Source organism: Microtus oregoni, unplaced genomic scaffold (assembly GCF_018167655.1).
Source record: "Microtus oregoni isolate MIOR12 unplaced genomic scaffold, Mior012 000053F_ref0000044, whole genome shotgun sequence".
Lineage (NCBI taxonomy): Eukaryota > Metazoa > Chordata > Mammalia > Rodentia > Cricetidae > Microtus > Microtus oregoni.
Window position 1 is genome coordinate 14,362,896 of NW_024543829.1, and position 26,363 is coordinate 14,389,258.

General features: G+C 43.6%; 1 protein-coding gene across 1 annotated transcript; it reads right to left on the reverse strand.

Moving 5' to 3' along the window:
- Nucleotides 1–223: 223 nt before the first annotated feature.
- On the reverse strand, nt 224–22,661 carry Ddb2 (damage specific DNA binding protein 2). The gene is made up of 11 exons (XM_041637717.1): nt 22,647–22,661; nt 22,275–22,464; nt 20,245–20,381; nt 19,388–19,579; nt 7,055–7,200; nt 5,405–5,504; nt 5,146–5,323; nt 4,684–4,826; nt 1,137–1,301; nt 952–997; nt 224–680 (listed from the first exon to the last, which is right to left on the reverse strand). Exons 2-11 carry the CDS (start codon nt 22,399–22,401, stop codon nt 616–618), a joined length of 1,299 nt encoding a protein of 432 aa, XP_041493651.1. The 5' UTR covers nt 22,402–22,464; nt 22,647–22,661; the 3' UTR covers nt 224–615.
- Nucleotides 22,662–26,363: the final 3,702 nt, after the last annotated feature.

The window sequence follows — 26,363 nt, forward strand, 5'->3', positions numbered from 1 at the left end:
AAAGATTATGTGTACTGTACCTGGATGAGTGGGAGGACACAGGCAGGAGAGAGACACATCATGAAGTGAGTCTCCCGCAGCTGGACTGGGCTCTTCAGACCTGAACTGGACTTGTTTAGGGATGCAGGGACTCGGAAGAAATGAAGGTCTGACTGAATGCTGGCTCTGTGCCTTTCTTGTCTCCCCCACTCTGACACTCAAGCAGCACTCTTACAGGTTGTGCTAGGTCTGCTCAGAAGCCCAGCTGCTTTGGGTTTTTTAGTTGGTGTACAAAGGAAATGCTTTTATTGGCCATGTAAAGACTGAACATAAATTTTAAGAAATTCCCTGGTTATTCTGCTACCACACATCAGGAAAAAGAAAAGTACCTTGGCTCTAGGATAAACTTAGCTCCAGTCTAAAGACAGCAGGGACCCTTAGCGCAGGACCTCTGCTCCGTTTTCTGGAGCAAAATCTAGAGCAGTAACATGGCAATATCTTAGTCCCACAGTATCCCACGTCACAAGTGTCCCTACTCCAACCCTGGGTACGTCTGGTCCCTTAACAAACAGTTGCCTCTTCTCACAGAACTTCTTCCCACGTGTGGGGTTCAGATGTTGCTGTCTCATGTCCTCTTCATTGTCTTTTGTGATATTCATGTGACCTGGCTTCCTCTTGGTTCCAAATGAGAATATGATAACCTAGAAGTAACAAGAAGTCTGACTGACACCTTCTGTTACTGGTCTCAGAGCTCGGGGCTGTCACGGGGAGCTAGCAGACTGAATAATATCCTCACACTGTCATGACTAACACAAAGCCAGATGAGTGATCTGGGCCAGAGACCACTGTCTCCCAGATTTCTTTATTGCCCATGCCCTGGGATGAATAGGGCAGGGCTAGAGTGAATTTAGCCTCTTTTGAAACTTAGGGATAGGGTCAGACTTAGTCTCAGATACAGTTGCTTTTACTCACCCATGGCAGTGGCCAGTGTGTCCCCCATAGGATTGAACTCATTGAGCTGCAAAGGTAAGAATTTCAGTGTGAAAGTGGGGTGAAGGCAGTACAGAGGCAGCAGGGTACATGGGGATACATTCTGATCAGAAAGATAGCTCAACTCCCTGCTTCCTCCCATCACTGTTTGAGGGTTCAAGTCTCACCGAAGTGATACCAGAATATCCTGGATCATAGAGCTGGCACATCATCTTCCCTGAGTCTCCATCAAACACATCTATTGTCCTTAGTTCATAGGGAACACAACTTTTGAAATTAGGGTCTGGGTATCGGCCCACAACGATGAGGTTGTGCCTCGGATGCCAGGATGCCTAGGAAATGAGAGAGGTCGGTCAGAACATAAAGAGACATCAGTATTCTTGAAGCCAGGGGAGACGGCCCAGTTGGTGATAGGCTTGCCGCACAGGTGGACCTATGCAGAAATTTTGTCATGATGCACCTGTAATCACACCTGGGGAGGTGGAGACAGGACACCTGGGACTTGCTAGCCATCTAGTCCAGCCAAATCAGTGAGAGACCCCATCTCAAAAATAAATGGGGAACAGCTGAAGAAGATACCTGATGTTAACCTCTGGCCTCAACATACAAAATATTCTTTAAAGGGCTGGATATTTAGTTCTGTGGCAGAGTACTTATTACATAGCATACACAAGACTGTGTGTTTGGTCCCAGCCTCACACACACACGAGTCGTGTCCTCTCTCTCTCTCTGCATATTTTTCCCAATTTTTTAACGACTAATAAGGCCAATAAGAACCCAATACCTCATATAACACAAACATGAGGGCCAGCTGGATAACTCAATAGATAAAGGCACCTGACCCCAACCAAGCCTGATAACCTGAGTTTGATCCCTGGGGCCTATGTGGCGGGAGGGGAAAAGCAAATCTGACCACTTTGCCTACTGTGGCATGAGTATACAGGCATGAAATTAATGAAAGTGGGCTTAATTTTCTAAAGATTTCTCTGTGTAGCCCTGGCTGTCCTGGAACTTGCTCTGTAGATCAGGCTGGCCTTGAACTCAAGGAGATCTACTTGTCTCTGCCTGGAATTAAAGGTGTGGGCCTTCACTGCCCAGCTTCTATTTTATTTAATTTTTATTTTTTTAGATTTATTATGTATATACTGTTCTACCTGCATGAATGCCTACACACCAGAAGAGGGCTCAAGATCTCATTATAGATAGTTGTAAGCCAACATGTTGCTGGGACTTGAACTCAGGATCTCTGGAAGAGCAGCCAGCACTCTTCTGAGCCATCTCTCCAGCCCATATTTTATTTATTTATTTATTTATTTTGGATAGTACTCTTGGTTGTCCTGGAACTTGCTTTGTAGATCAGGATGGCCTTAAACTACTGGATTAAACACATGCCCCAGCTGGGTGGGTGGTGGTGGTAGTGGCAGCAGTGCACACCTTTACTCCCAGCACTTGGGAGGCAGAAGCAAGTGGATCTCTATGAGTTTGAGGCCAGCCTGTTCTACAGAACGAGTTCCAAGACAGCCAGGGCTACACAGAGAGACTGTGTGTGGAAAAACAAAAACAGAAGAATGGGGGAAAAATGTGTGCACCATCTGATGAAGATTTATCTTATGTGTATGAGTACTTTGGTTGCATGTATATAAGTGTACTGCATGTGTAGCTGGTACCTGCAGAGGCCAAAAGAGGGCACTGGATCAACTGGAACTGGAGTTACAGAAAGTTGTGTGTTGCTATGTAGGTGCTCGGAATTGAACCCAGGTCCTCTGCAAAAGCAGCACTGAGCCATCTCTCCCACTCCTCTCTTGCATTTTCTTAAGGTCATACCAACTTGGGCATTTTTGTTTTGTTATTGCTAGTTTGTTTGTTTGTTTTGCAATTCTGGGGACTGAACCCAGGGCCTTGTGCATACTAGGCAAGGGCTTTACCACTAAACACCTCTGGCTCTTAACAAATGTTAAGACTAACATAAGTTTAAAAAAAAAAAAGACTAACATAGTTAAACCTAAGAGATAAGCCTCTAGGAAATAACACCAAATAGGATTAGGTTCTTAAGTGACTCTACAACTGATCCTTCTCTACCCACAAATAACGAAGACTTAGATGTGCAGTCCGAGTAGGAAGGGGGAAAGAAAGAAAACATGCATTCCTTGGTTCATATTATTCAAAACAGATCTGGCAGTTATTGGTGTGACTTATTTTCAAAACAGTTCTTATTTTTTTTGTACCGTATAACCCCAGCAGTCCTCAAACCTGCAATCCTTCCTCAACCTAAAGTGCTAGGATTATAGGTGTGTGCTCCATGCATGGCTTCAAGGCAGTTTTGAAGGAAGAAAGACAAAAACAAAAGAAGAGGGAGAGACAATTGGGCTGGAGAGACAACTCAATGACTAAGAGCACTGGCTGCTCTTCCAGGACAGGTTTCCTAACACGTAAAACATCAGCTCACAACCATCTGTAACTCCAGTTCCAGAGGACCCCATGCCATCTTCTGACCTCTAAGGACACCAGGTGTGCACATGGTACACAGATATACATGCACAAATAAATATACAGTAATTAAGAATAGAATTAGTACATGCTTAGAAGTAGTTGCAAAAACTTGACAGGTGGATGTTGGCATCAATGGACGTGATGGGATGAGGACACAGCCTATTGAGAGCAATAACTGACCTTGAACTCCTGACGCTCCTGCTTCTACCTTCAGGTACTAGGATTACCAATGAGTACCACTACACCTGTTTTCATGTGCCCTCCCCCTTCCCTAAGGCACTGTTCATGCTATATGGAAGTTCTCTACCTTTCAGCAACATCCCCAGAAAAATCTTTGTGTGTGTGTGTGTCAGGATATCAATGTAATCATGGCTAGTTTTGAACCATAGATCCACCTGGCTCTGCCTCCCAATTGCTAAGATTAAAGGCATGAGCCACAGCACCTGGTTTCAGAAATTTTTTGTTTTTGTTTGTTGTTTCTCTGTGTAGCTGTCCTGGAACACTCTCTGTAGACCAGGCTGGCCTTGAACTCATAGAGATCACCTGCATCTACCTCCTGAGTAGAATGATCTGAAGTATGTGGGATAGTAAGTTGTCTCTTAAATACTTACCAAGTGCTAGGCATGGTGCCCAATGTTTTATGTACCCTGACTCATCCTCACAAAACCCTATTCTCTCTTACAGATGAAACAGAGGTCTAAATCGGAAAACTAAGAGTCTTATTTCTACTATTAGGGACCACTTAAACCTGCAAGACAATCCAAGGTTTGATTAACTTATGGGTCAGCTGCACACATAGGTAACTCAAACAGAAGGCAGAACAAAGGAGGTCAAGGTCATAGAAAATGTCCATAGTAAGATCAACATTGGGCTGAAAAGCTTAGGAAATTAGCTTATCAAATACACTAAGAAAACTCAATGGGTGATTTGTGTGGATGGTGGTGCCTGCCTTTAATACAAAGCACTTGGGAGACAGAAACAGGTGATCTCTACTAGGTCAGACTAGCCTGGTCTATGGAGCAAATTCCAGTCCAGCCTGGGCTACTATAAGACCCTACCTGAACTCTGAATGGAATTACAGAAATGGGATAAAAGGAGCAGACAGAGCCAAAGGATTAAGGGAAAGACAGCATCTGAGATTGTAGGCTGCATATGTGACCCTTTCCCCAGCTTGGCAAAATCTGGCCCATTCCCATAATCATAGACCTTCCTTTTGTCACTCACCTTGATGGGTGTAAGGTGCTGAAAATGACGATGTGGGTGGGAGATCAGGCTCAGGGGGCTGTCCCACTGGGAGGCAGAGTAAACCCGAATCTCATTGTTCTGGTCAGTAGTCAGGAGCCGGGCTCCATCCAGGCTGAAACAGGCTGACAGAATGAAAAGCGTGAAACTGAAGGAACCTTACCCTGGTACCCTGCCTGACCTTCTAGATAAGGGTAGGATGGATCAATCTGAAACTGAAGGAACCTTAAGCCCCTGGCATCCTGACCTTCTAGATAAGGGTAGGAGGGGTCAATCTGGACTATGAACTAGAATAGTGTAGAAACTCCACACCATCAAAGGCGCGGCCTGAGCCAGAAAGGGTCCTAAATGTCAGCTTAGTAAGGGTGGAGTAAAGGGTTGAGCTAGGGACCAGTGATGAGAAGGACAGGGCCCATTGGAGAGATGAGGTTTGGGATGTCATACCTGCATTGACGGGATGCCTGTGAGGCAGTGAATAGAGGAAGCTGGTTTTCCCTTTAATTTGGCGCAGGTCCCAGATTTTCACTGTTTGATCTATGGAGGCTGTGGCAAGAAGCCAATCACAGCAGGGATTCAGGGCCACGTGGGCTACTTTCTTTTTGTGCATTCTGAGATTCCAAAGCTGCAGAGAAAAGTTTCGTTCAGGTGGAGACACAGAACCAAAGGGGGATTAAGGGGTGGGAGCGGGCCACATAGTACCCACCTCCTTGCCATCTGTGTTCAGCAGGATCACGTGTCCCATATTGTCTCCTGTGACCACCACTCGGCTCTTGGCAGAAACATCAAGGCTGCAAAACCAGACCCTAGAGGGAGAGAGTGCTCTGAGACAGACTGAGGTCCAGTATCTAACAGGCATTCAATGATTATTTGTTGAATCAATGAGTAATTGTCTGGCTATAAATTTCTGGTGAAGGACACTCAGCCTTGTCTACTATGCAGAAGATAGGAGTGAGTGTGACAGAACTCAGAAATGTGTCCAATTATTGCTGGGCCCAGAATTCTCTGCTAGTCCCCGAAGCAGCCAAACCTAGAGCTATAAAGCAAATCCAAAAGCTGTTTGCTCCCCACAGCCCAGGTTCTGAAGAGGCCTTATTGATCGTTCTCATGCTCATTACTCTTCACTCTTTGGGTCAAAGGAGATGACAAACCGAACAGGAACTGTCCAGCTCTGTTCCTCACAGGGGGCTACAAGAGAACATCTGCCTCTTCCCAAGCATTTATGGAAAAATCAAACACAACCAGAAACCTTTTCCTCTTGAAAACTATGTTAGCAAAAAGAGACTAGGAAGAGGCTACTTCAAGTAGAAAAACACAAGATCTCCTGAGTAAACTGGCAGCATGGGGACCTTGGGAGAGGGTTGAAGGGGAGGGGAGAGGCAGGGAGGGGAGCAGAGAAAAATGTAGAGCTCAATAACAATTAATGATAATAATAATTTAAAAAAGCTACTTCATGCCGGGCGATGGTGGCGCACGCCTTTAATCCCAGCACTCGGGAGGCAGAGGCAGGCGGATCTCTGTGAGTTCGAGACCAGCCTGGTCTACAAGAGCTAGTCCCAGGACAGGCTCCAAAGCCACAGAGAAACCCTGTCTCGAAAAAAAAAACAAAAAAAAAAAAAAACAAAAAAAAAAGCTACTTCATGGGTCCTGATTCACAGCCAGGAGAACTGGAATCTAGCCAGTCCCTTGTCTCAGTCTTGTGGGGCAGCCCAGAGCAACACTCGAGCTGGTTAAACTCACTGCACACCCTCACTCTTCATCCCTTATAGAACTGCGCCTCCAGCGAGATCTCTCCAGGGACTTGTTCTTAGAGAGCTCTTCTACCCATTAACATTTGCACCAAGAAAACATACAGCCACACCCCAGAAAATGAAGGGTAATAAAACTGCATTTCTTTCTTTCGAAGACAGGCCCTCACTATGTAGTTCTGTCTGGCCTGACACTCACTTTGTAGACCAGGCTGACCTTGAACTCATAGTAGTCCAGCCAGCCTTTGCCTCCCAAGTGCTGGCATTAAAGGCGTGTGTTACCACACATGGCTAAACTTCAGTTTTAATTCCTGCTCTACTCTGTAAATGCTTTCTAAGCAAATGCCCTGTTGACTTATCCAGTGAAAGTATAGGCCCAGTTCAATATGGACATGAGTTACAGAAGTGATTACACCGTTTCCTCAAGGACAAGTGCCAAGAATCCAGAACTCTTTCTTAGGGCAAGGACCCACCTGGGCCAAAGTCAGAGCAGCCATCTAAGGAAGAAAAGGAGTGGTACAAAGTGGCTAACACCCCATCTTCCCTGTGTCTGGGCAGGGTACGTTCTCTGCAGAACTGTCATTTCCCTTACTAGTTAAACTACTCACTTGCAACAGTTTGACCTGGTATAAACTTGCAGAGTGTTGCCTGTAAAATCCTGCAGCCTGGTTGTTCCCTCCATTGAGGAAGCAAAAAATTGGTTCGAATTGAGATGGTTAAACTTCAGCCCAGTGATGCTTCCTCCAGCTCCCATCTAATATGAGGAAGGAAAAAGCCAGTGAGTGATGATGAGGCAAGCAAGGAGCCAGGCCTGGGCACACAAACAGCACTAAGGCAGAAACACAGGTCAGCGCAGATATCTGATGTTAGAATATTCTTTATTTTTTAAGGCTTTATTTTCACTTTTATATTTTCAAATAAGAGGCAGTAAACATAACTGGTTTTGGTACACAGTTCTGTGAATTTTAACACTGACAATGAATAGCCTACCCAACCCCAGAATTAAGATGCTGAAACATTATATTAATCCCACAAAAACTCCCTCATGCTCTCCTATTCTATCACATTTACCCACTTAAATTTAACCCCTGGAAATCAGCTCAGAAAAGTGGTGGGGTTTGGAGAGCGGGAACCCGCCCCCTGCCCCGTGTTCTTCCAGACATTGCAGGCAGTGATAACACAACTGTGAAGAGCCTGGAGACAGCAAGTGTTAGAGCCCTTGCCTAGGAAGCACAAGGCCATGGGTTTGATCCCCCAAAGGGAGGGGAGTAACACCTGTGGCTTACCTTATTAAACACTCCCTATAGAGGCTAGAGAGATGGCTTAGTGGTCAAGAGCATCTATTGCTCTTCCAGGACTAGAGTTCAGTTCCTAGCACTCACATAGGACGGCTCCAGCGGATCCAATGCCCTCTTCTGGCCGCTGCAGGTACTCCCATAGATGTGGCATATACTTGACATACAGACACACAAATATATGTAAATAAATACATAAAGATAAAATATTAAGGGGCTGGAGAGATGGCTCAGTGGTTAAGAGCACTGCCTGCTCTTCCAAAGGTCCTGAGTTCAATTCCCAGCAACCACATGGTGGCTCACAACCATCTGTAATGAGGTCTGGTGTCCTCTTCTGGCCTGCAGACATACACACAGACAGAATATTGTATACATAATAAATAAATAAATATTTAAAAAAAAAGATAAAATATTAAAAAAACAGACATTCCCAGGCAGAGATAGGCAGTTCCCAGGCAGAGATAGTTCATGGTCTACCTGGTCTACAGAGTGAGTTCCAGGACAGCCAGGGCTAATAGACTGTCTCAAATAAATAAAATAAAATAAGACACACAAATAAGAAGTGAAGCTGGGTGGTGGCAGCGCACACCTTTAAAGAGACAAAGGCAGGTGGATTTCTGTGAATTTGAGGCCAGCCTGGTCTGACAGAGCAAGTTCCAGGACAGCCAAGGCAGTCTCAAAGAAACTGTCTCAAAAAACCATAATAATAATAACAACACTAATAATAAATAAATAAATAACAACAAAAAAGCTGATTTTATACCAAGCACTGTTTTAAGAACTTGGCAGGCCGGGCAACGGTGGCGCACGCCTTTAATCCCAGCACTCGGGAGGCAGAGGCAGGCGGATCTCTGTGAGTTCGAGACCAGCCTGGTCTACAGAGCTAGTTCCAGGACAGGCTCCAAAGCCACAGAGAAACCCTGTCTCGAAAAATCAAAATAAATAAATAAATAAATAAATAAATAAAAGAACTTGGCATCAAGCCAGGTGTTGGTGGCGCAGGCCTTTAATTCCAGCACTTGGGAGGTAGAGGCAGGCAGATCTCTGTGAGTTCAAGGCCAGCCTGGTCTATAAGAGCTAGTTCTAGGACAGGCTCCAAAGCTACAAAGAAACCCTGTCTCAAAAAACAACAGACACACATGCACACACAAAGAACTTGGCATCATCAGAAGATCCTTCTCTACTTCCTTCTTATACTGCTGCAATTCAGACTTTGAACAAGGTCGCCAATATAACAAACACTTAACTGACTTCTGATTTAACATACTGGCATGTTCTCTAACAGGGTCTCTTAATGTAGACCTGGCTGTCCTCAAACTCAGAGATCAGCCTACCTTTGCTGCAATTAAACTTACAGGCGCGCACCACCACTCCCAGCTGTAAGAACATTCTAGCCCAGTGTCCGTTGTCTGCTAGTAAGAGAATCGACTGTTCCCACTAGTTGACCAGGTTTTACTATTCCAAGACATCACCATTGCCCCATTCCTCTCTCCTGCCTGTGGAATGACCTCTTTACCCTGTTTGGGCCCCAACTCTGTGGCTAAGTACTACCTGTACTACCTGTACTGACATCCATCTCAACTTAATGGGCTCCAGAAATTGATCTGAAGCCATTGTGGCCTCCCTGCTATGTAAATGTCTCTCATTTGCCCCTACCTAATGATTTTTGGGTTCAACTCTTCAGAAAGGTAAGGAAAGAAAAGGAGGAGAAAAAAGAATGCCAATCTTGAAAGACTCACTCACCAAAAAGAATAAATAATTTTTAAAATTTATTTTATTATGTATATAACATCCTACCTGCATATATGCCCACATGCCAGAAGAGGGTGTCAGATCTCATTACAGACGGTTGTGCGCCACCATGTCGTTGTTGGGAATTGAACTCAGGACCTCTGGAAGAACTGCCAGTGCTCTTAACCGCTGAGCCATCTCTCCAGCCCAATAATTTTTTTTTTTTTGGTTTTTCGAGACAGGGTTTCTTTGTGGTTTTGGAGCATGTCCTGGAACTAGCTCTTGTAGACCAGGCTGGTCTCGAACTCACAGAGATCCGCCTGCCTCTGCCTCCCGAGTGCTGGGATTAAAGGCGTGCGCCACCACCGCCCGGCCCAGCCCAATAATTTATTTTTTTTAAAGATTTATTTATTATGTATACAGTGTTTTGCCTGCATAATACCAAAAGAGGCACCAGATCTCATTACAGATGGCTGTGAGCCACCATGTGGGTGCTGGGAACTGAACTCTGGACCATCTGGAAGAGCAGCCAGCGCTCTTATCCACTGAGCCGACTCACCAGTCCAGAAATAGATTTTTAAGCTGGGTGGCGGTGGCACACACCTTTAATCCCAACACTCAGGAGGCAGAGGCAAGCAGATCTCTGTGAGTTTGAGGCCAGCCTGGTCTATAAGAACTAGTTCCAGGACAGGCTCCAAAGCTACAGAGAAACCCTGTCTCGAAAACAAAACAAAACGATTAAAAAAATAACAAAAAAATAGATTTTTAAAAAATAGAATATATTCTTACTAAGGCTTCCCTACCTCATCTTGTATACTCTTGATGGCAGTATAATATAAAATGGTGTAGCCACTATTGAGAATAGTATAGAGTTCCTCAAAAAATAGCATTAATATTTGATCCTGCAATCCCACTTCTGGGTATACATCCCTAAGAATGGAGCATAGGCTATCTCAAAGAGATATAGGTACACACCTGTCTTCATTACAACATAATTTAAAATAGCCATATGGTAGAATCAATTCAAATACCATTCTGTAAGAAAATGCAGTACTGAGGCTGGAGAAATGGTTCAGCTGTTAAGAGCACTGACTGCTCCTGCAGAGGACTTGGGTTCAATTTCCAGCAGTGACATGGCAGCTCACAACTGTCTTAATTCTAGTTCCAGAGGACTTGACACCCTCTCCTGGCCTCTGAGGGCACTACACACACACACACACACACACACACACACACACACTTAAAAAGGAATAAAATTTACAAAAAAATACAGAAGAAAATATGGGACTGTAGGGTGTGTAATGAAGTATCATTCAGCTGTATCAGAGAATATCAGGCAGAGTGGCACACAGAAGGCTGAATCAGCAGGACTGCAAGCTTAAGCTATTCTGGGCTAGTCAGGTCTTTTTTTTTTTTTTTTTTGAGACAGGGCTTCTCTGCTTAACAGCTCTGGCTGTCCTGGAACTCACTCTGTAGGCCAGATTGGCCTTGAGTTCACAGAGATCCGCTTGCCTCTGCCTCCCAAGGACTGAGATGAAAGGCAAGTGCCACCATACCCAGCAAGATTAATTAATAAATACTTAATATAACCCCAGAAGCACAGACACTGATAGAAACAATTAATAAATGGGACCTCCTGAAACTGAAAAGCTTCTGTAAAGCAAAGAACATGGTCAACAAGACAAAATGACAGCCTACAGAATGAGAAAAGATCTTCACTAAACCCTCATCAGACAGAGGTCTGATCTCTAAAATATACGAAGAACTCAATAAATTGGACACCAAAAGATCACATAATCCAATAAAAAAAATGGAGTACACACCTTGAAAGACTCTAAATGCATCTCTGAAGCCTCTTAGCATTTAGAAATGGGACAGTCGCCCACACACATACATGCTGGACTGCTCATCCTCCTGTGTTCTTGAGAATAATCTTCAAACATAACTCCATTCTGGGAACTGAGGCAAATACAACCCATAGATGTTGACTCAGTTCCTGATGTATTGATTTAGTCACTGGAACAAGGTCAGGATGACCCACAGATGCTCCCCCTTATCTCACCTGATCATGCAGCTATTCTCCTGCCCTGGAATAGACCAATCACTGCTAGTAACCCTTTGAATAAGCCAGTCCAATAAGTTGAAAAACAACCTTCAGGTTCCCTTGTGTTTGTGGCGTTTCACTTTAAAAGGTGGGCTGTAGGGGCTGGAGAGATGGCTCAGTGGTTAAGAGCATTGCCTGCTCGTCCAAGGGTCCTGAGTCCAATTCCCTGCAACCACATGGTGGCTCACAACCATCTGTAATGAGGTCTGGTGCCCTCTTCTGGCCTTCAGGCATACACACAGACAGAATATTGTATACATAATAAATAAATAATTTTTTTTTAAAAAAAAGGTGGGCTGTAACAGCTATTGGATGTCCTTCATATCCCGAACCTGAAGGGCCCTGTCAGGACAGAATAAAAATCCTCTTGCTTTTGCATCAATTGTGGTTGTGTGAGTGGTGTCTGGAGCAACTCCTCCCTGATGTTTGGACTTCTAGTCCAACAACCTAAACAGAGAACTCTCAACAGAGGAATCAAAAATGGCTGAAAGCTGGGTGATGGTGGCGCACGCCTTTAGTCCCAGCACTCGGGAGGCAGAGGCAGGCGGATCTCTGTGAGTTCAAGACCAGCCTGGTCTACAGAGTGAGCTCCAGGACAGGCTCCAAAGCTACAGAGAAACCCTGTCTTGAAACACCAAAAAAAAAAAAAATGGCTGAAAGACACTTAAGGAAATGTTCAACATCCTTAGTCATCAAAGAAATGCGAACCAAAACAACTCTGAGATTCCATCTTATACCTGTCAGAATGGCCAAGAAAAAAAAAACACTGATGACAATTTATGCTGGAGAGGTTGTAGGGAAAAGGGAACACTTCTGCATTGCTGGTGGGAATGCAAGCTGGTACAGCCCCTTTGGATATCAGTGTGGCGATTTCTCAGAAAAGTAGGAAACAACCTTCCTCAAGACCCAGTAATACCGCTTTGGGGTATATATCCAAAGGATGCTCAATCATGCTACAAGGACATGTGCTCAGCTATGTTCATAGCAGCTTTGTATGTCATAGCCAGAACCTGGAAATAACCTAAATGTCCCTCGACCAAAGAATGGATAAGGAAATCATGGTACATTTACACAATGGAGTATTTTACAGCAGAAAAAAATAACATCTTGAAATTTTCAGGAAAATGGATGGAGCTAGAAAACATTATTTTGAGTGAGGTAACCCAGACACAGAAAGACAATTATCACATGTACTCACTCATAGGTGGTTTTTAAACATAAAGCAAAGAAAGCTATCCTACAAACCACAATCCCAGAGAACTCAGACAACAATGCGGACACTAACAGAGACTTACATAGATCTAATCTACATGGAAAGTAGAAAAAGACAAGATCTCCTGAGTAAACTGGGAGCATGGGGACCTTGGGGGAAGATTGAAGCAGGGAGGGGAGAGGCAGGGAGGGGGGCAGAGTAAAATGTAGAGCTCAATAAATATCAATAAAAAAAATATATAGGGCTCGAGAGATGGCTCAGAGGTTAAGAGCACTGGCTGCTCTTCCAAAGATCATGAGTTCAATTCCCAGCAACCACATGGTGGCTCACAACCATCTGTAATGAGATCTGGTGCCCTCTTCTGGTCTGGTGGCATACATGCAGACAGAACACTGTTTGCACAATAAATAAATAAATCTTTAATATATGTGGGTGTAAAAAATGAGTATTTAAAAAAGAAAATGACAAGAGTGTATGCCAGAGCCACATGTTTACCAATAAACTAGAGGTCTGTGTCAAGGGAAGAACGGGGTAAATAGTGCTAGAGTGGTAAATAAAGAAATCAAACTTTTATCATGTGTAGGCAATAAGATTATATAGGGAAAATTCAATCTTGAGCCGCAGTTTTTTTATTCCTTTATTATTATGTGTATGAGTGTTTGTCCTGCATGTATGTCTGTGTACTATGTGTGTTCCTGGTGGAGGCCAGAAAAGGGGATCAAATCCCCTAGATCTGGAGTTTTAGATGCTGTGAGCCCCCACGTGATTGCTGAGAATTGAACCCAAATCCTCTGTAAGAGCAGCCAGTGCTCTTAACTGCTGAGCCATCTCTCCAGCCCCAGACAGAAAAAAAACTAAACAAAACAATAAAGAGAACCAAGCAAATAAGAAAGCTTAGCTTTATGAGTGCTTTGCTGCACTCAGAGGCTGTGGCAAAACAGCATTCCTACAGCAAGATGGTAACAGAACTGCCTACAGTCCACAGCAAGGCCCAAACCTCCACCCATACACCATGACACACACATGATCCTTACATGTACATGCCCACACTCATATAAACACAATAATAACAAATTTAAATTAAAAATAAAACAAAGGTAGAGAGCTCCTAAAGACTGACACTTGAGTCCGATATTTGCCTTCACAGATGAACAGACACACAAGATACAAAGATATACTGATCAGCTGGAGTGTTGTGGACATCCCTTTAATACCAGCACCTGGGAGGCAGAGGCTGGTGGGCCACTTTAGCTCAAGGCCAGATTGGTATACATAGCATACCTGGTAGGCAGCCAGGGCTACATAGTGAGACCCTATCTCAGACAAAACACAAAAATACAGAGACGATCTCACTACATGCTCAGTGATTCCCCTACCTTTGCCTCCAGAGTAGTTGGGATGATGGGTGTACACACACACACACACACACACACACACACACACTGCCACCTTTCTTGGCCTGAGTAGGAAAACATTTAGCTTTTGTTTGTATATGTGTGCACACATGTGTACAGAGGTTGATGTTGCTCTCTGCCTTACATACTGAGACAGGGTCTCTCACTTGAACCTAGAACTCATGTTCTGGGGGATTCATCTCTACCTCCCATGACTGGGATTATAGGCGGGATACAATGCCACCTGCTGGGGATTTGAACTCCAGTCCTTATTACCCTGTGAGCCATCTAAGTAGGAAAAACATTTAAATTTTTAGATAAATAATGACAATTAATAAATATAGATTTCTGCTTCTAGCCATGTTAGTATCAGGAATCAAATAATCCTCATGCTTTACACAACTAGAAAAATAAACATAATATATGAAACAAGCTTTAAGGCCATGTCCAATAAGACAGACAAGAAAGGATGGAAAAGTAATGAGGTCAGCCTGCAACTGGGCCGGCTTACTGCTAGAGAGGGAGGAACAACAGCCTCCAAGTCTCAGTAAGATGAGCAGACAGTCAACAAGGCAGAGTACTGGGGACACAGAGGCAGAGAACACTCTTGGAGATGTTCCCATGTGCTTCTTCCAGTATTTATGTATAAATGGATTACACAAAATTGGGCAAAATAAAAGTACCAGAAATGAGTTGGAGAAAATCTTCAAAACAATCTATAATCTCATCATTCAATGAAAGGGTTAGACTTTGTTTTATTGAGGTGGATTTTTACTATCTAGCCCAGGCTAGCCCACCTCTATCCTCCTGTTTTTGCTTCCTGAGTGCTGGGATTACAGGCTGTGAAATGACATTATACCCAACTTGAAGCCATTCTTAATATACAGGGTATCTACTGGGTATATTAACACACTTCAGGGCAGCCATATGCCCAGTTGGCCAACACAAAATCAACTAAATGATTTTTTTGTACACTTTGTCTTATTTTGATTGGCTATTTTTTTTAAGACAGGGTGTCAGTCATTATATAGCTCTTACAGTCCTGCAATTTACTACATAGATCAGGTTGGCCTTGAACTCATCAATTTCTCCCTGTCTCTGTCTCCTGAATTAAAGGTTAAAGGCATGCACCACTGTGCCTGGCTGTTTGGGCTTTTGTTGTTATCTTATTCGTCTTTTGCTTATTTTTTTAGTTTTTGGTGGGTTTTCTGCGTGTTTGGGGGTTTGTTTATTTTTAAGGCGATATAAATAAACAAATGACAAAAAAAATTTTAAATGGTACTTTGATGTTATGTCCACTCTGGAACTTTTTAAAATTAGGAGGTAGGGGGCTGGAGAGGATGGCTCAGAGGTTAAGAGCATTGCCTGCTCTTCCAAAGGTCCTGAGTTCAATTCCCAGCAATCACATGGTGGCTCACAACCATCTGTAATGAGGTCTGGTGCCCTCTTCTGGCCTGCAGGCACACATAGACAGAATATTATATACATAATAAATAAATAAATGAATTTAAAAAAAATAAAAATAAAATTAAGAGGTAGGAAGAGGAGGGAATTCAAGGCCAGTGTGGACTACCAGCAGATCTAATATCAAACAATAGTAGCTGAATATAATAGTACATGTCTTTAATTCCACCACTCTGGATAGAGGCAGGTGAATATCTGTGAGTTCTAGGCCAGCCTGGTCTACATAACAAATTCTAAGCCATCAAGGGCTAGATAGTAAGACCCTGTCTCAAAAAAAAGAAAATCTAAACCAAATAAACAAAACAAACAGAAATAACAACAAAAACCATACAGCACATACAGAGATCATACATATACTTTCAGGCTTTATTTGAAAAAATGAAAAAAGTCATATCCAAAAATTTAGGACCTGTTCTTGAGATCTATGTAGTTTTGTTTTTTGTTTGTTTGTTTGGTTATTTGGTTTTTTTGAGACAGGGCTTTTCAGTCGCTATGGAGCCTGTCCTGGAACTAGCTCCGTAGACCAGGCTGGTCTCAAACTCACAGAGATCCACCTGTCTCTGCCTTCTGAGTGCTGGGATTAATGGCGCCACCACTGCCCAGTTTATGGAGTTTTTTTTTTTAACTTAAGTTTCTTTGCCCCGTTTTTACTTAAGTTCTTCACCACCACCACCACCACCACCCCGCCCCAAGAAAAGGTTTCTCTGTGTAACAGCTCTAGCAGTCCTGCAACTTGCTTTGTAGACCAGGCCGTTCCAAACTCACAGAGATCTGCCTGCTTCTACCTCCCAAGTGTGCTAGGGTTAAAGGCATACACCACCACCCGACTACTTAAATTTTTTTTTGGATTTTCGAGACAGGGTTTCTCTGTAGTTTTTTTGGTGCCTGTCCTGGAACTAGCTCTCGTAGACCAGGCTGGCCTCGAACTCACAGAGATCCGCCGGCCTCTGCCTCCCGGGTGCTGGGATTAAAGGCGTGTGCCACCACCGCCTGGCAGGCTACTTAAATTATAAAACTAGAAAGTCACTTTTTATAGTACAACTCACCAATGTCATCTACCAGCTAGAAAAGGTAAATGTCCTAGCCAGCCAATATCTCAGCAACTGCAGATAAACTTTAGTATCTTAGGTCATTCCTAAGTGGACTGGTGGGCATGATGGAATGCACATATAATTCCATGCTTGAGAGATGGATATATGAAAATCATCAAGGCTAAATTATTGTTTAGCCTGAACTAAAATGAGACCTTTTTTTCCCAACAAATCAAATATCCAGGCATTGTGGCACATACCTTTAATTTCAGTACTCATGAGACAGAAGTAGAAAATCGCAGTGAGTTTGAGGCCAGCCTGGTCTAAATAGAAAGTTCCAGGCAGCTAGAGCTACACAATAAGACTCTTCTCAAAACAAACAAACACAAAACTCAAATAAAACCAAACAAATACAAAATATACAAGACGAGTTCTTGGTAGAAGGCTTGCAATTGAGCCCTAACAATAGAAACAGGGGCAGGTGGTGGGACAACACCTAAAAACTACACCAAATCTTCCACCAATCTTGCCTGACAGCTGACAGCCCCATGCTGTTCCTCACTCTCTCCTGATTATTTAAGCATTGTTCTTCAGTCATCCATGAGGCCTTCACCATCATCTATAACTCACAAGGAATCGTCTTTTGTGTTCTAGAGCATTTGGCATCGGCACTATTAGTTGTTTTACACCCCTTTGTCCAGTTGTACTTCAAATCCCTCATTCATTCAACAAATACAAAGCAGCTCCTCTAGGCCCTGAGGACACAGTGATAAAGCAGAAAGGCAGGTCCCTGCCATCATGCTTATTTTCCAATGGGCAAGGACAGAAAATACAATATTTCAAATACCGATATATATTTGGGGACATGTGCAGCAGGGCAATTATCTAGAATTGATTGGAGGGGTGAGGGCTACTTCCTCTTTAACAAGGCAAGTCAAGTTTTTACTACCAGCACTCTTGAGGCAGAGGCAGATGGATCTTTATGAATTCAAGGCAGACTTGGTCTACATAGTTCTAGGCCAGCCAAAGCTATAATAAAACCCTGTCTCGGGGGCTGGAGAGATGGTTCAGTGGTTAAGAGCATTGCCTGCTCTTCCAGAGGTCCTGAGTTCAATTCCCAGCAACCACATGGTGGCTCACAACCATCTGTAATGGGGTCTGGTGCTCTCTTCTGTCCTGCAGGCAGACACACAGACAGAATATTGTATACATAATAAATAAATAAATATTTAAAAAAAATAAAAAAATAAAACCCTGTCTCAAAAATAAATAATTAAATAATGAAAAGGCAGATCAGGAGTTGGAGAGATGGCTCAGCTGTTAAAAGCACTTGTTGTGGGGCTGGAGAAATGGCTAAGAGGTTAAGAGCATGGACTGTTCTTCCAGAGGTCCTGAGTTCAATTCCCAGCAACCATATGGTGGCTCACAACCATTTATAAAGAGATCTGGTGCCCTCTTCTGGCATGTAAGCATATATGGAAGGAATGTTGCATACCAAACAAACAAACAAACAAACAGGCACTTGTCGTTTTTACAGAAGACCCAGGTTTGGTTCTCAGCACTATATGGTGGCCCCCAACCATCTATAACTCCAGTTCCAAAGGATCTGATGCCCAGTTCTGGCCTCTGAAAGCACCAGGTGTGCTGTGCATGTGGTACACATACATATATGCAGGAAAAGCATTCATACATAAAAATAATAATAAATCTTAAAATTAAAGAGCAGATTAAGTGGAGACTTGAACTGCAAGTAGGAGCCAACCATGAGAAAACTATAAAAAGAGAATTCCAACCCAAGGAAAAAACAAGAGGAACAGAAGTAGCTAGTGTACCTGAACCACAGGGAGTGCTACTGTTTGGGTAGGAACCTGGCCCCCACCCACAGGCTCATGTATTGAAGGCACTGAAAGGTGACTGCTTTAATTTACTAATGGGTTTCAAACTAAATGGGCTGGAGAAAGCAGGCCACTAGAGAGCATGCATTACTCCAAACCATTACAATCTATGTCTCTCTGCTTCCTGACTGTTGAGATAAGCAGCTCTGCTCTGCAATACTCTTCTACCATGATGCTCACATGCCCAGATAAATTAAAGCCAACATGCATGAAACAAAACCTCCAAAACTGTCTTTCTTCTTTAAAATATTTCTCTCGGATACTGTCAGAAAAAATGAAAAAACCAAAATAGGAAAGCCAGACAAAATGAGATTAAGTAAGAAGGGATATAGAAGGGCGTGGCTGAGGCAGGCAGATCTCTGTGAATTAGAGGCAAGCCTGGTCTACAGAGTGCTTTTCCGGCCAGTCATGGCTACACAGTGAAACTCTGCCTCAAAAAGATTAAGAAGAAGAAAAAGAGGAGGAAGAAGGAATAAAGAGTCTATGAATGACTAGCCTGTACCATTTAGTATTTTAAAGGCCAGCATTCCAAACATATTTGAGTTTTCTTACCACTTATAGTTTTGAAAACACCGACTCACTTTTGTTCCCAACCACTGTGCACTAAATCCACCATTCTTCCCATCCCTCCAATAAACAGTTTACAGTGTGACTGCCTGGCCCTGCAACCACTTACCCCTTTACAGTTCATAGTGTGACTGCCTGGCCCTGCAACCACTTACCCCTTTACAGTTTACAGTGTGACTGCCTGGCCCTGCAACCACTTACCCCTTTACAGTTTATAGTGTGACTGCCTGGCCCTGCAACCACTTACCCCTTTAATGAAGATAGGTTTGTCCTTTATGCCAAAGTTCCAGATCATGATATCCCCCCCTTTGGAGCCCACAGCCACGGTACTGGGATGAGTCGGGTGCCATGCCAACGATGTAGTCCTTCTGTCAAAGGGGGCAGCTTTTTGGAATACCCGGTAAGAAGCCAGAGAGTGCAAAAAGGACTTTTGGAGACCCTAATACAGAGAAAATAGAATTAATCCGAATTCACTGAATGAAAACTCATGTCCTGAGCTGGGCATGTGGCACACGGCTTTAACTCCAGGATTCAGGAGCAGAGGCAGATGCATTTCTGTGAGACTGAAGCCAGTCAGGTCTACACATAGAGATCCAGGCAAGCCAAGGCTACATAGTAAGATTTTAGGTTGGGTTTTTTTTGTTTTGTTTTGTTTTTTTTTTTTTTTGTACCTGGAGTGACAGCCGTGGGTACTGGGAACTGAATTCTTATATTTTTGGTTGTAAGCCTAGCCTTTAACGGCTGACCCATCCATCCCTCCAGGCCCATAGTGAGATCTTGTCTCAAAAACATAAATAAAAATTAAATTAGGGTCCTGGGTAAACTGTCCCTCCTTCATAGATAAGCATGAAGTCTTCTCTAGTCTTGTGCGTGGAATATCTGCAATGTAATAATGTTAACTAATCCTAGAAACAAAAGGGCAGAATGCATTCCAGCTGGGATGTTTACAGGGTAAACTTTTTCTCCTTGACTGGGCCTTCAGTAGGCCAGTCATCATAGCCAGGTGACCGGACCATCCTGATAATCTGCTGACCCGATTTATCATCTAGTTAGAGCTAGCAGTAGTAGAAGCCCTTTGCGCGTCTCAGACAGGAAACATCTCACCTGCTGTAGGGATGACCAAGTGACTTTGCCTAACTTCTGCTGGTAAAGATCCCTGATGATGCTGCTACTCCGTGGCGGGGTCTGTAGGCCAGGTAACTCTGGCAAAAGGTAGCATGACTCACATTTCCTGCTGGATACTGCAAGAAGAACACAAACACATTTTCCTCTCCACCATCTCAAGAAAGGTTTTTCCCCTGAAGCCCTTTGCTATCTCATTCAGTACAGCCAATCTGTACCATCATTTCCTAAAAGCCTTTCCATGCACTGCTGAGTTTCACTCAACCCAAGAAAGAAAGAACGTTTCCCCTAAACACTCCTCCAAACAGTAATTCTGTTCTGAAACTAAATAAGACCTTGCTGGGTTCCTTAGAGTTGAGACAAAGAGATACCCAATAAAGTACACTGCAGGCTCTTCTTGTATGGGATGACACAATTAGCAGGACTTGAGAGGCAATCTTAAAAAATCACATGCCAAAAATTTCTAGGACAGCATAGAAGTAATTGAAAGATGTTTGTCACCCTAAATGCCCTTCGACCGAAGAATGGATAAGGAAAATGTGGTACACTTACACAATGGAGTACTACACATCAGAAGAAAAAAAAAAAACGACATCTTGAATTTTGCAGGAAAATGGATGGAGCTAGAAAACATTATTTTGAGTGAGGTAACCCAGACACAGAAAGACAATTATCACATGTACTCACTCATAAGTGGTTTTTAAACATAAAGCAAAGAAAACCAGCCTACAAACCACAATCCCAGAGAACCTAGACAACAATGAGGACACTAAGAGAGACATACATAGATCTAATCTACATGGGAAGTAGAAAAAGACAAGATCTCCTGAGTAAATTGGGAGCATGGGATCCTTAGGAGAGGGTTGAAGGGGAGAGGAGAGGTAGGAAGGGGAGCAGAGAAAAATGAAGAGCTCAATAAAAATAATAAAAACAAAAAGGAAAGATGTTTGTTTAATCTTATATTAAAATACTATGGTGGTGCAAAACTGTAATCCTAGCACTCAGAAGGCTGCAGCAGAAACAGCTTGAATTTGAGGCCAGCTTGGGTTACACACCAAGACTCTCTATTAAAAAAAAATCCTGTAACAAGCAGCTATTACTTAAGGGGGAACCAGAAGGATCCAGTAGGGTTTAGAAAGGCTCAAATTGATTAGGTTGTTTCCAGGGAAGGGGAGGTAAACCGGAGAATGAGAATAAAGCAATTCTGAATCACCAAACCCTATCATGGACCCAATCTTGTAGGTGCTTTCTCTTGACAACTTTCCTTTCTTATGATGGATAAAAACCACTCCACCAACTCAGAACATTCCTTAAAGCCCAGGTTCAAGCTCTGGTAAACCTCTGAGAATGAGCTTCCTGAAGAAAGGAGGGAGATTTCAAACTCTCAGCTGAAACCCAAGGCCATACAGCTCACAACACTGACTGGAAATCCAGCAACTCCGGGCCTAAGAACGGTAGGATTACTTTGAAACAGTAGATATATAAAACTTCTGAAATAAAGGAAAAGTGGGGCCGGGCGGTGGTGGCGCACGTCTTTAATACCAGCACTAAGGCAGCAGAGGCAGGCGGATCTCTGCGAGTTCGACGCCAGCCTGGGCTACAAGAGCTAGTTCCAGGACAGTCTCCGAAGCTAGAGCAGAGAAATTCTGTCTAGAAAAACCAAAAAAAAAAAAAAAAAAAAAAAAGAAAAAGAAAGAAAGAAAGAAAAGAAAAGAAAGAAAAAGTGTGGACTGTGGCTCTATAGTGGAGTGGAGGTGGGGGGCGGTTAAGATTAAGCTCTTCGGTGTCAATGAACTGGCAAACGAAATGCAGTCCGGAGTGGCAAACCACTTGCTTTGCGTACTCGAGGCCTGAGTTGGAACCTTAAACTCCCACATAAAATCACAGCCTGAGGCGACGGGAACCAGAAACTGCTTCAGGGTCCTAGGCATAAGCATCCCCACCCCAGCTTCGACCTCTGGCCTGAGCACCTCGAACCACCGGAAGACGAAGGCAAGCAGCGCAGGCCGTACCGAGACTCTGCGCACACAGCTTCTTGGCTTCGGGCTCCAGCTCCTGAAGACTTCTGAGGCTTTTGCTCTTGAGGAGCCGCGCAACGTCGAGGGACTTCTGGGTTCCTGCGCTTTTCTTGGGAACCATGGCGTACTCCGTGAAGAGATATCAGGCGCAATGGTAAAATAACGAAGTGAGGACTAAAAGCCTCTGAGGAGAGAACAGGAACGGACTACGTACGAGGGAGCGCCGACGCAAGTAGCTCGGCTGAGCCAACTTCGCGCCAAACGCTCCAGGGCCAGCTTTACTTTTAAGCCTCGTCCCGCCCCCTCAGGGCCGCCCCGCCCCTCGGAACCGCCCCGCCCCCTCGGGGCTGCGACCGTGGGGGCCACCTCGCGCCCGGAACTACCCCAGACTGTCTCGCCCCCTCGAGCTTGCCCCGCCCCTAGATGCCCCGCCTCTTCCGGGGAGGCGGGGCTCGTGGGGTAATGCATGGAGTTTTTGTTTTATTTAACTCTCTAAGAACTGGAATGTCTTCTGTGTGTTGGGCCTGATAAAACTAGTTTGTTTATATCCAAGCAAGAGTAAAGATCCAGCCGGGTGGTGGTGGCAGTGCACGCTCTTAATCCCAGCACTCGGGAGGCAGAGACAGGCGGATCTCTGTGAGTTCCTGGCCAGCCTGGTCTGCAAAGAGTGTTCTAGATAAGCCAGGGCAACACAGAGAAACCCTTGTCTAAAAAAACAAACAAAAAGATCCAGGTTTCTAAAAATGTGAAAATGTCATTGTTTCCTCTCGCTTTGCAGATGTATTTTACCTCATAGATGCTGTAGGTGGTGGTGTGTGCCGGCTCTAACTCCCAGGATTGAGGAGGCTGAGACAGAAGAGTTATCCTGGATCACACTGTGACAGGGATCAGATAAGAGTGAGACCTGGTGTGCTATCACACAGCAAGGCGACTGCAGTTAAATATCAGATGCTGTGTATTTCAAAAAAAGGAGAAAGGTTTTGAGTGTTTTCACCATAAATGATGATGTATAAGGAGATATGTTTAACCTAATTTAAACCTGTGTGTATGTCAAACACCATGTACTCTTTATGGATAGTATATTCCATAATTATATATAATTTTTAAGTTTTTATGTAACTAACTTAATTTTTTTTATTAAAATGAAACTGTAGGGGAAAATAAAAAGCTGAACCTAGCCAAGCACCGGTCTTAGGGATAGTCTAAAATGGGCTTGAATTAAGAACTATAGGACTGCCGGGCAATGGTGGCACACACCTTTAATTCCAGCACTTGAGAGGCAGAGGCAGTTTGAGGCCATTACAGAATTCCAGAATAGTCAAGGCTACACAGAGAAGCCCTGTCTCAAAAAACCAAAGTAAAGAAATAAATATAATAATAAAAATGAATCCTTAAAAATGTGTAAGACAATAATTAGAAAGCTTCTGAGGAAAAATAAAGGTAATTTTAGTAGGCTTGTATAGGTCCATCTCAGGGTGTTATCAGCCTCCAACGATAAGGCTATTCATTTTTTTTTTAATTTTGTTTGGTTTTCCTTCTTGTGTGGGTTTTGCTGTTGTTTAAGAGAGTCTCCAGTTGGAGAGTTGGCTCAACACTTAAGGGCACTACCTGCTCTTCTAGAGATCCTGAGTTTAATTCCCAGCAACCACGTGGCGGGTCACAACCATCTATAGTGGGATCTTATGCCCTCTTCTGGCATAAAGTTGTATTTTATTTATTTATTATGTTCTACCTGCACTACTATACATAAAATAAATAAATAAATTTTAGAAAATCCTTTTAAAAAAAGAGTGTCTCACCATGTAGCTCGGGGTGGTCTGGAACTCAGTACTTAAACTAGGCTGTCTTCCATCTCGCAGAGATCTCCCTGCCCCTCTTCCAGAGTGCTGGGATCCACCAAATCTGGATGATAAGGTTATTTTCTTTTTCTCTTTTGTTGTTTGTATGGTTTTGTTTTCCAAAATAGGTTTTCTCTATATAGTTTTGGCTGTCCTGGAATTCACTCGGTAGACCAGGTTGGCCTTGAATTTACACTCACCTGCCTCTGCCTGTACTAAGTGCTGGGATTAAAGGTGTACCCAACACTACCTAGCCTATAATGTAATGTTCTTAATCAGGCGTGGTAGCATATGTCTCCCACACAGGCCAAAGGAGAAAAATTACTTGAGTTTAAGTCTAGCTTGGGCATCACTGTGACTAGGCTACACAATGTGGCCCTGTCTCAAAGCAAACACACAACAACAGAACCCAAAAGCAAAAATAACAGCAAGCAAATAAAAGAGAATCTTATCTGTCTGGTTCAAGGAGGGACACTTTTCTCACAGGAAATATCATGATTTGGTTTTATGTGAAGGTATGTCTGTATATATTCCTCTGTGTGTGTAAGATTAGAAGCATTCTTTTTTGTTTGTTTGTTTGTTTGTTTTGTTTTTCGAGACAGGGTTTCTCTGTAGCTTTGGAGCCTGTCCTGGAACTAGCTCTTGTAGACCAGGCTGGCCTTAAACTCACAGAGATCTGCCTGCCTCTGCCTCCCAAATGCTGGGATAAAGGTGTGTGCCACCACTGCCCTACACTTAGAAGCATTCTTGCTGTGTTTTAAGTACCTTTAGCTCAAAATAACCATCATGCCAAAGTGGTACATTTGGGAGTAGCATGTTCTAAACCCATCAATAGGCAACCATAGGATTATACCTATTTTCTAAAGTCTCCAATCAGCTGGGCAGTGGTGGTGCACGCCTTTAATCCCAGCACTCTGGAGGGAGAGGCAGGCGGGTCTCTGTGAGTTCGAGACCAGCCTGGTCTACAAGAGCTAGTTCCAGGACAGTCTCCAAAGCTACAGAGAAACCTTTTTTTTTTCTTTTTCGAGACAGGGTTTCTCTGTGGGGAAACCCTGTCTCAAAAAACCAAAAAAAGTAAAAGGCTAATCAACCCAATTATAAAATGGGGCACTGAGCTGAACAGAGAATTCTCAACAGAAGAAGTTCAAATGGCCAAAAGACACTTAAGATCATGCTCAACTTCCTTAGCGATCAGGGAAATGCAAATCAAGACAACTTTGAGATACCATCTTACACCTGTCAGAATGGCTAAAATAAAAAACACCAATGATAGCCTTTGCTGGAGAGGTTGTGGAGAAAGGGGTACACTCATCCATTGCTGGTGGGAATGCAAACTTGTGCAACCACTTTGGAAAGCAGTGTGGCGGTTTCTCAGGAAATTCGGGATCAACCTACCCCTGGACCCAGCAATACCACTCTTGGGAATATGTATACTATCATACAACAAAAGTATATGCTCAACTATGTTCATAGCAGCATTGCTTGTAATAGCAATGTTGGGCCCTAAAGCCCCACCAAGGAGGAGGTTGCCCCAAGAGACACTCACAGCACGGTGATGCAATAGCAAGAGGAATTTTTATTCTGCCATGGCAGAGGTCCCTCAGCCTCGAGAGGAGAAGGACGCCTGCTTTGTCTATTACAAGCTCTTTTAAAGGAAAAAAAACACAAAAGCAGGGAGGGGGTAGTACAGAATCAAAGGGAAAGTCCAAAAATCATTTGTCAACTATTTTGACTAGTTCATACAATGGTCAGCTAACTCTACTTGATCAATGTTATGGCGGTTACAAGGAGGAACACCTGCAGGTCGTCTCACCCCAGTTCCAGGGTTCGGGTCTATTGAAGAAAGACTACAATGGGGATGGAAAGTACTCAAAGCTCCCGTGCACGCGTGGTTGGTTACCAGGGTCCTGGTTCCCAGGAAGGGGGGTGCAGTAGTGCTAAGGTGCCTCAAAGTCTTTCATTTCCCCCCTTTGATTTGGTCAAATCTCAATCTTGAGATTCTCAGGGATTATCCCTAAGGGCATGATATTGCTGGGTCAACACCAAAGCTTGAGTAATGCTAAGTCGCTCACGAATGAACATCAGGAGTTGATTGAGGATACAGGGCCCAAAGGTTAGGATGAGTAATAGAATGATCAAGGGACCAGTGATGGTGGAAATGAGTGTTGTGAACCAGGGGGAGCGGTTAAACCAGCCTTCAAACCAATTTTGATGTGCCTCTCTGTCTCTCTGTCTCTTGTCTAAC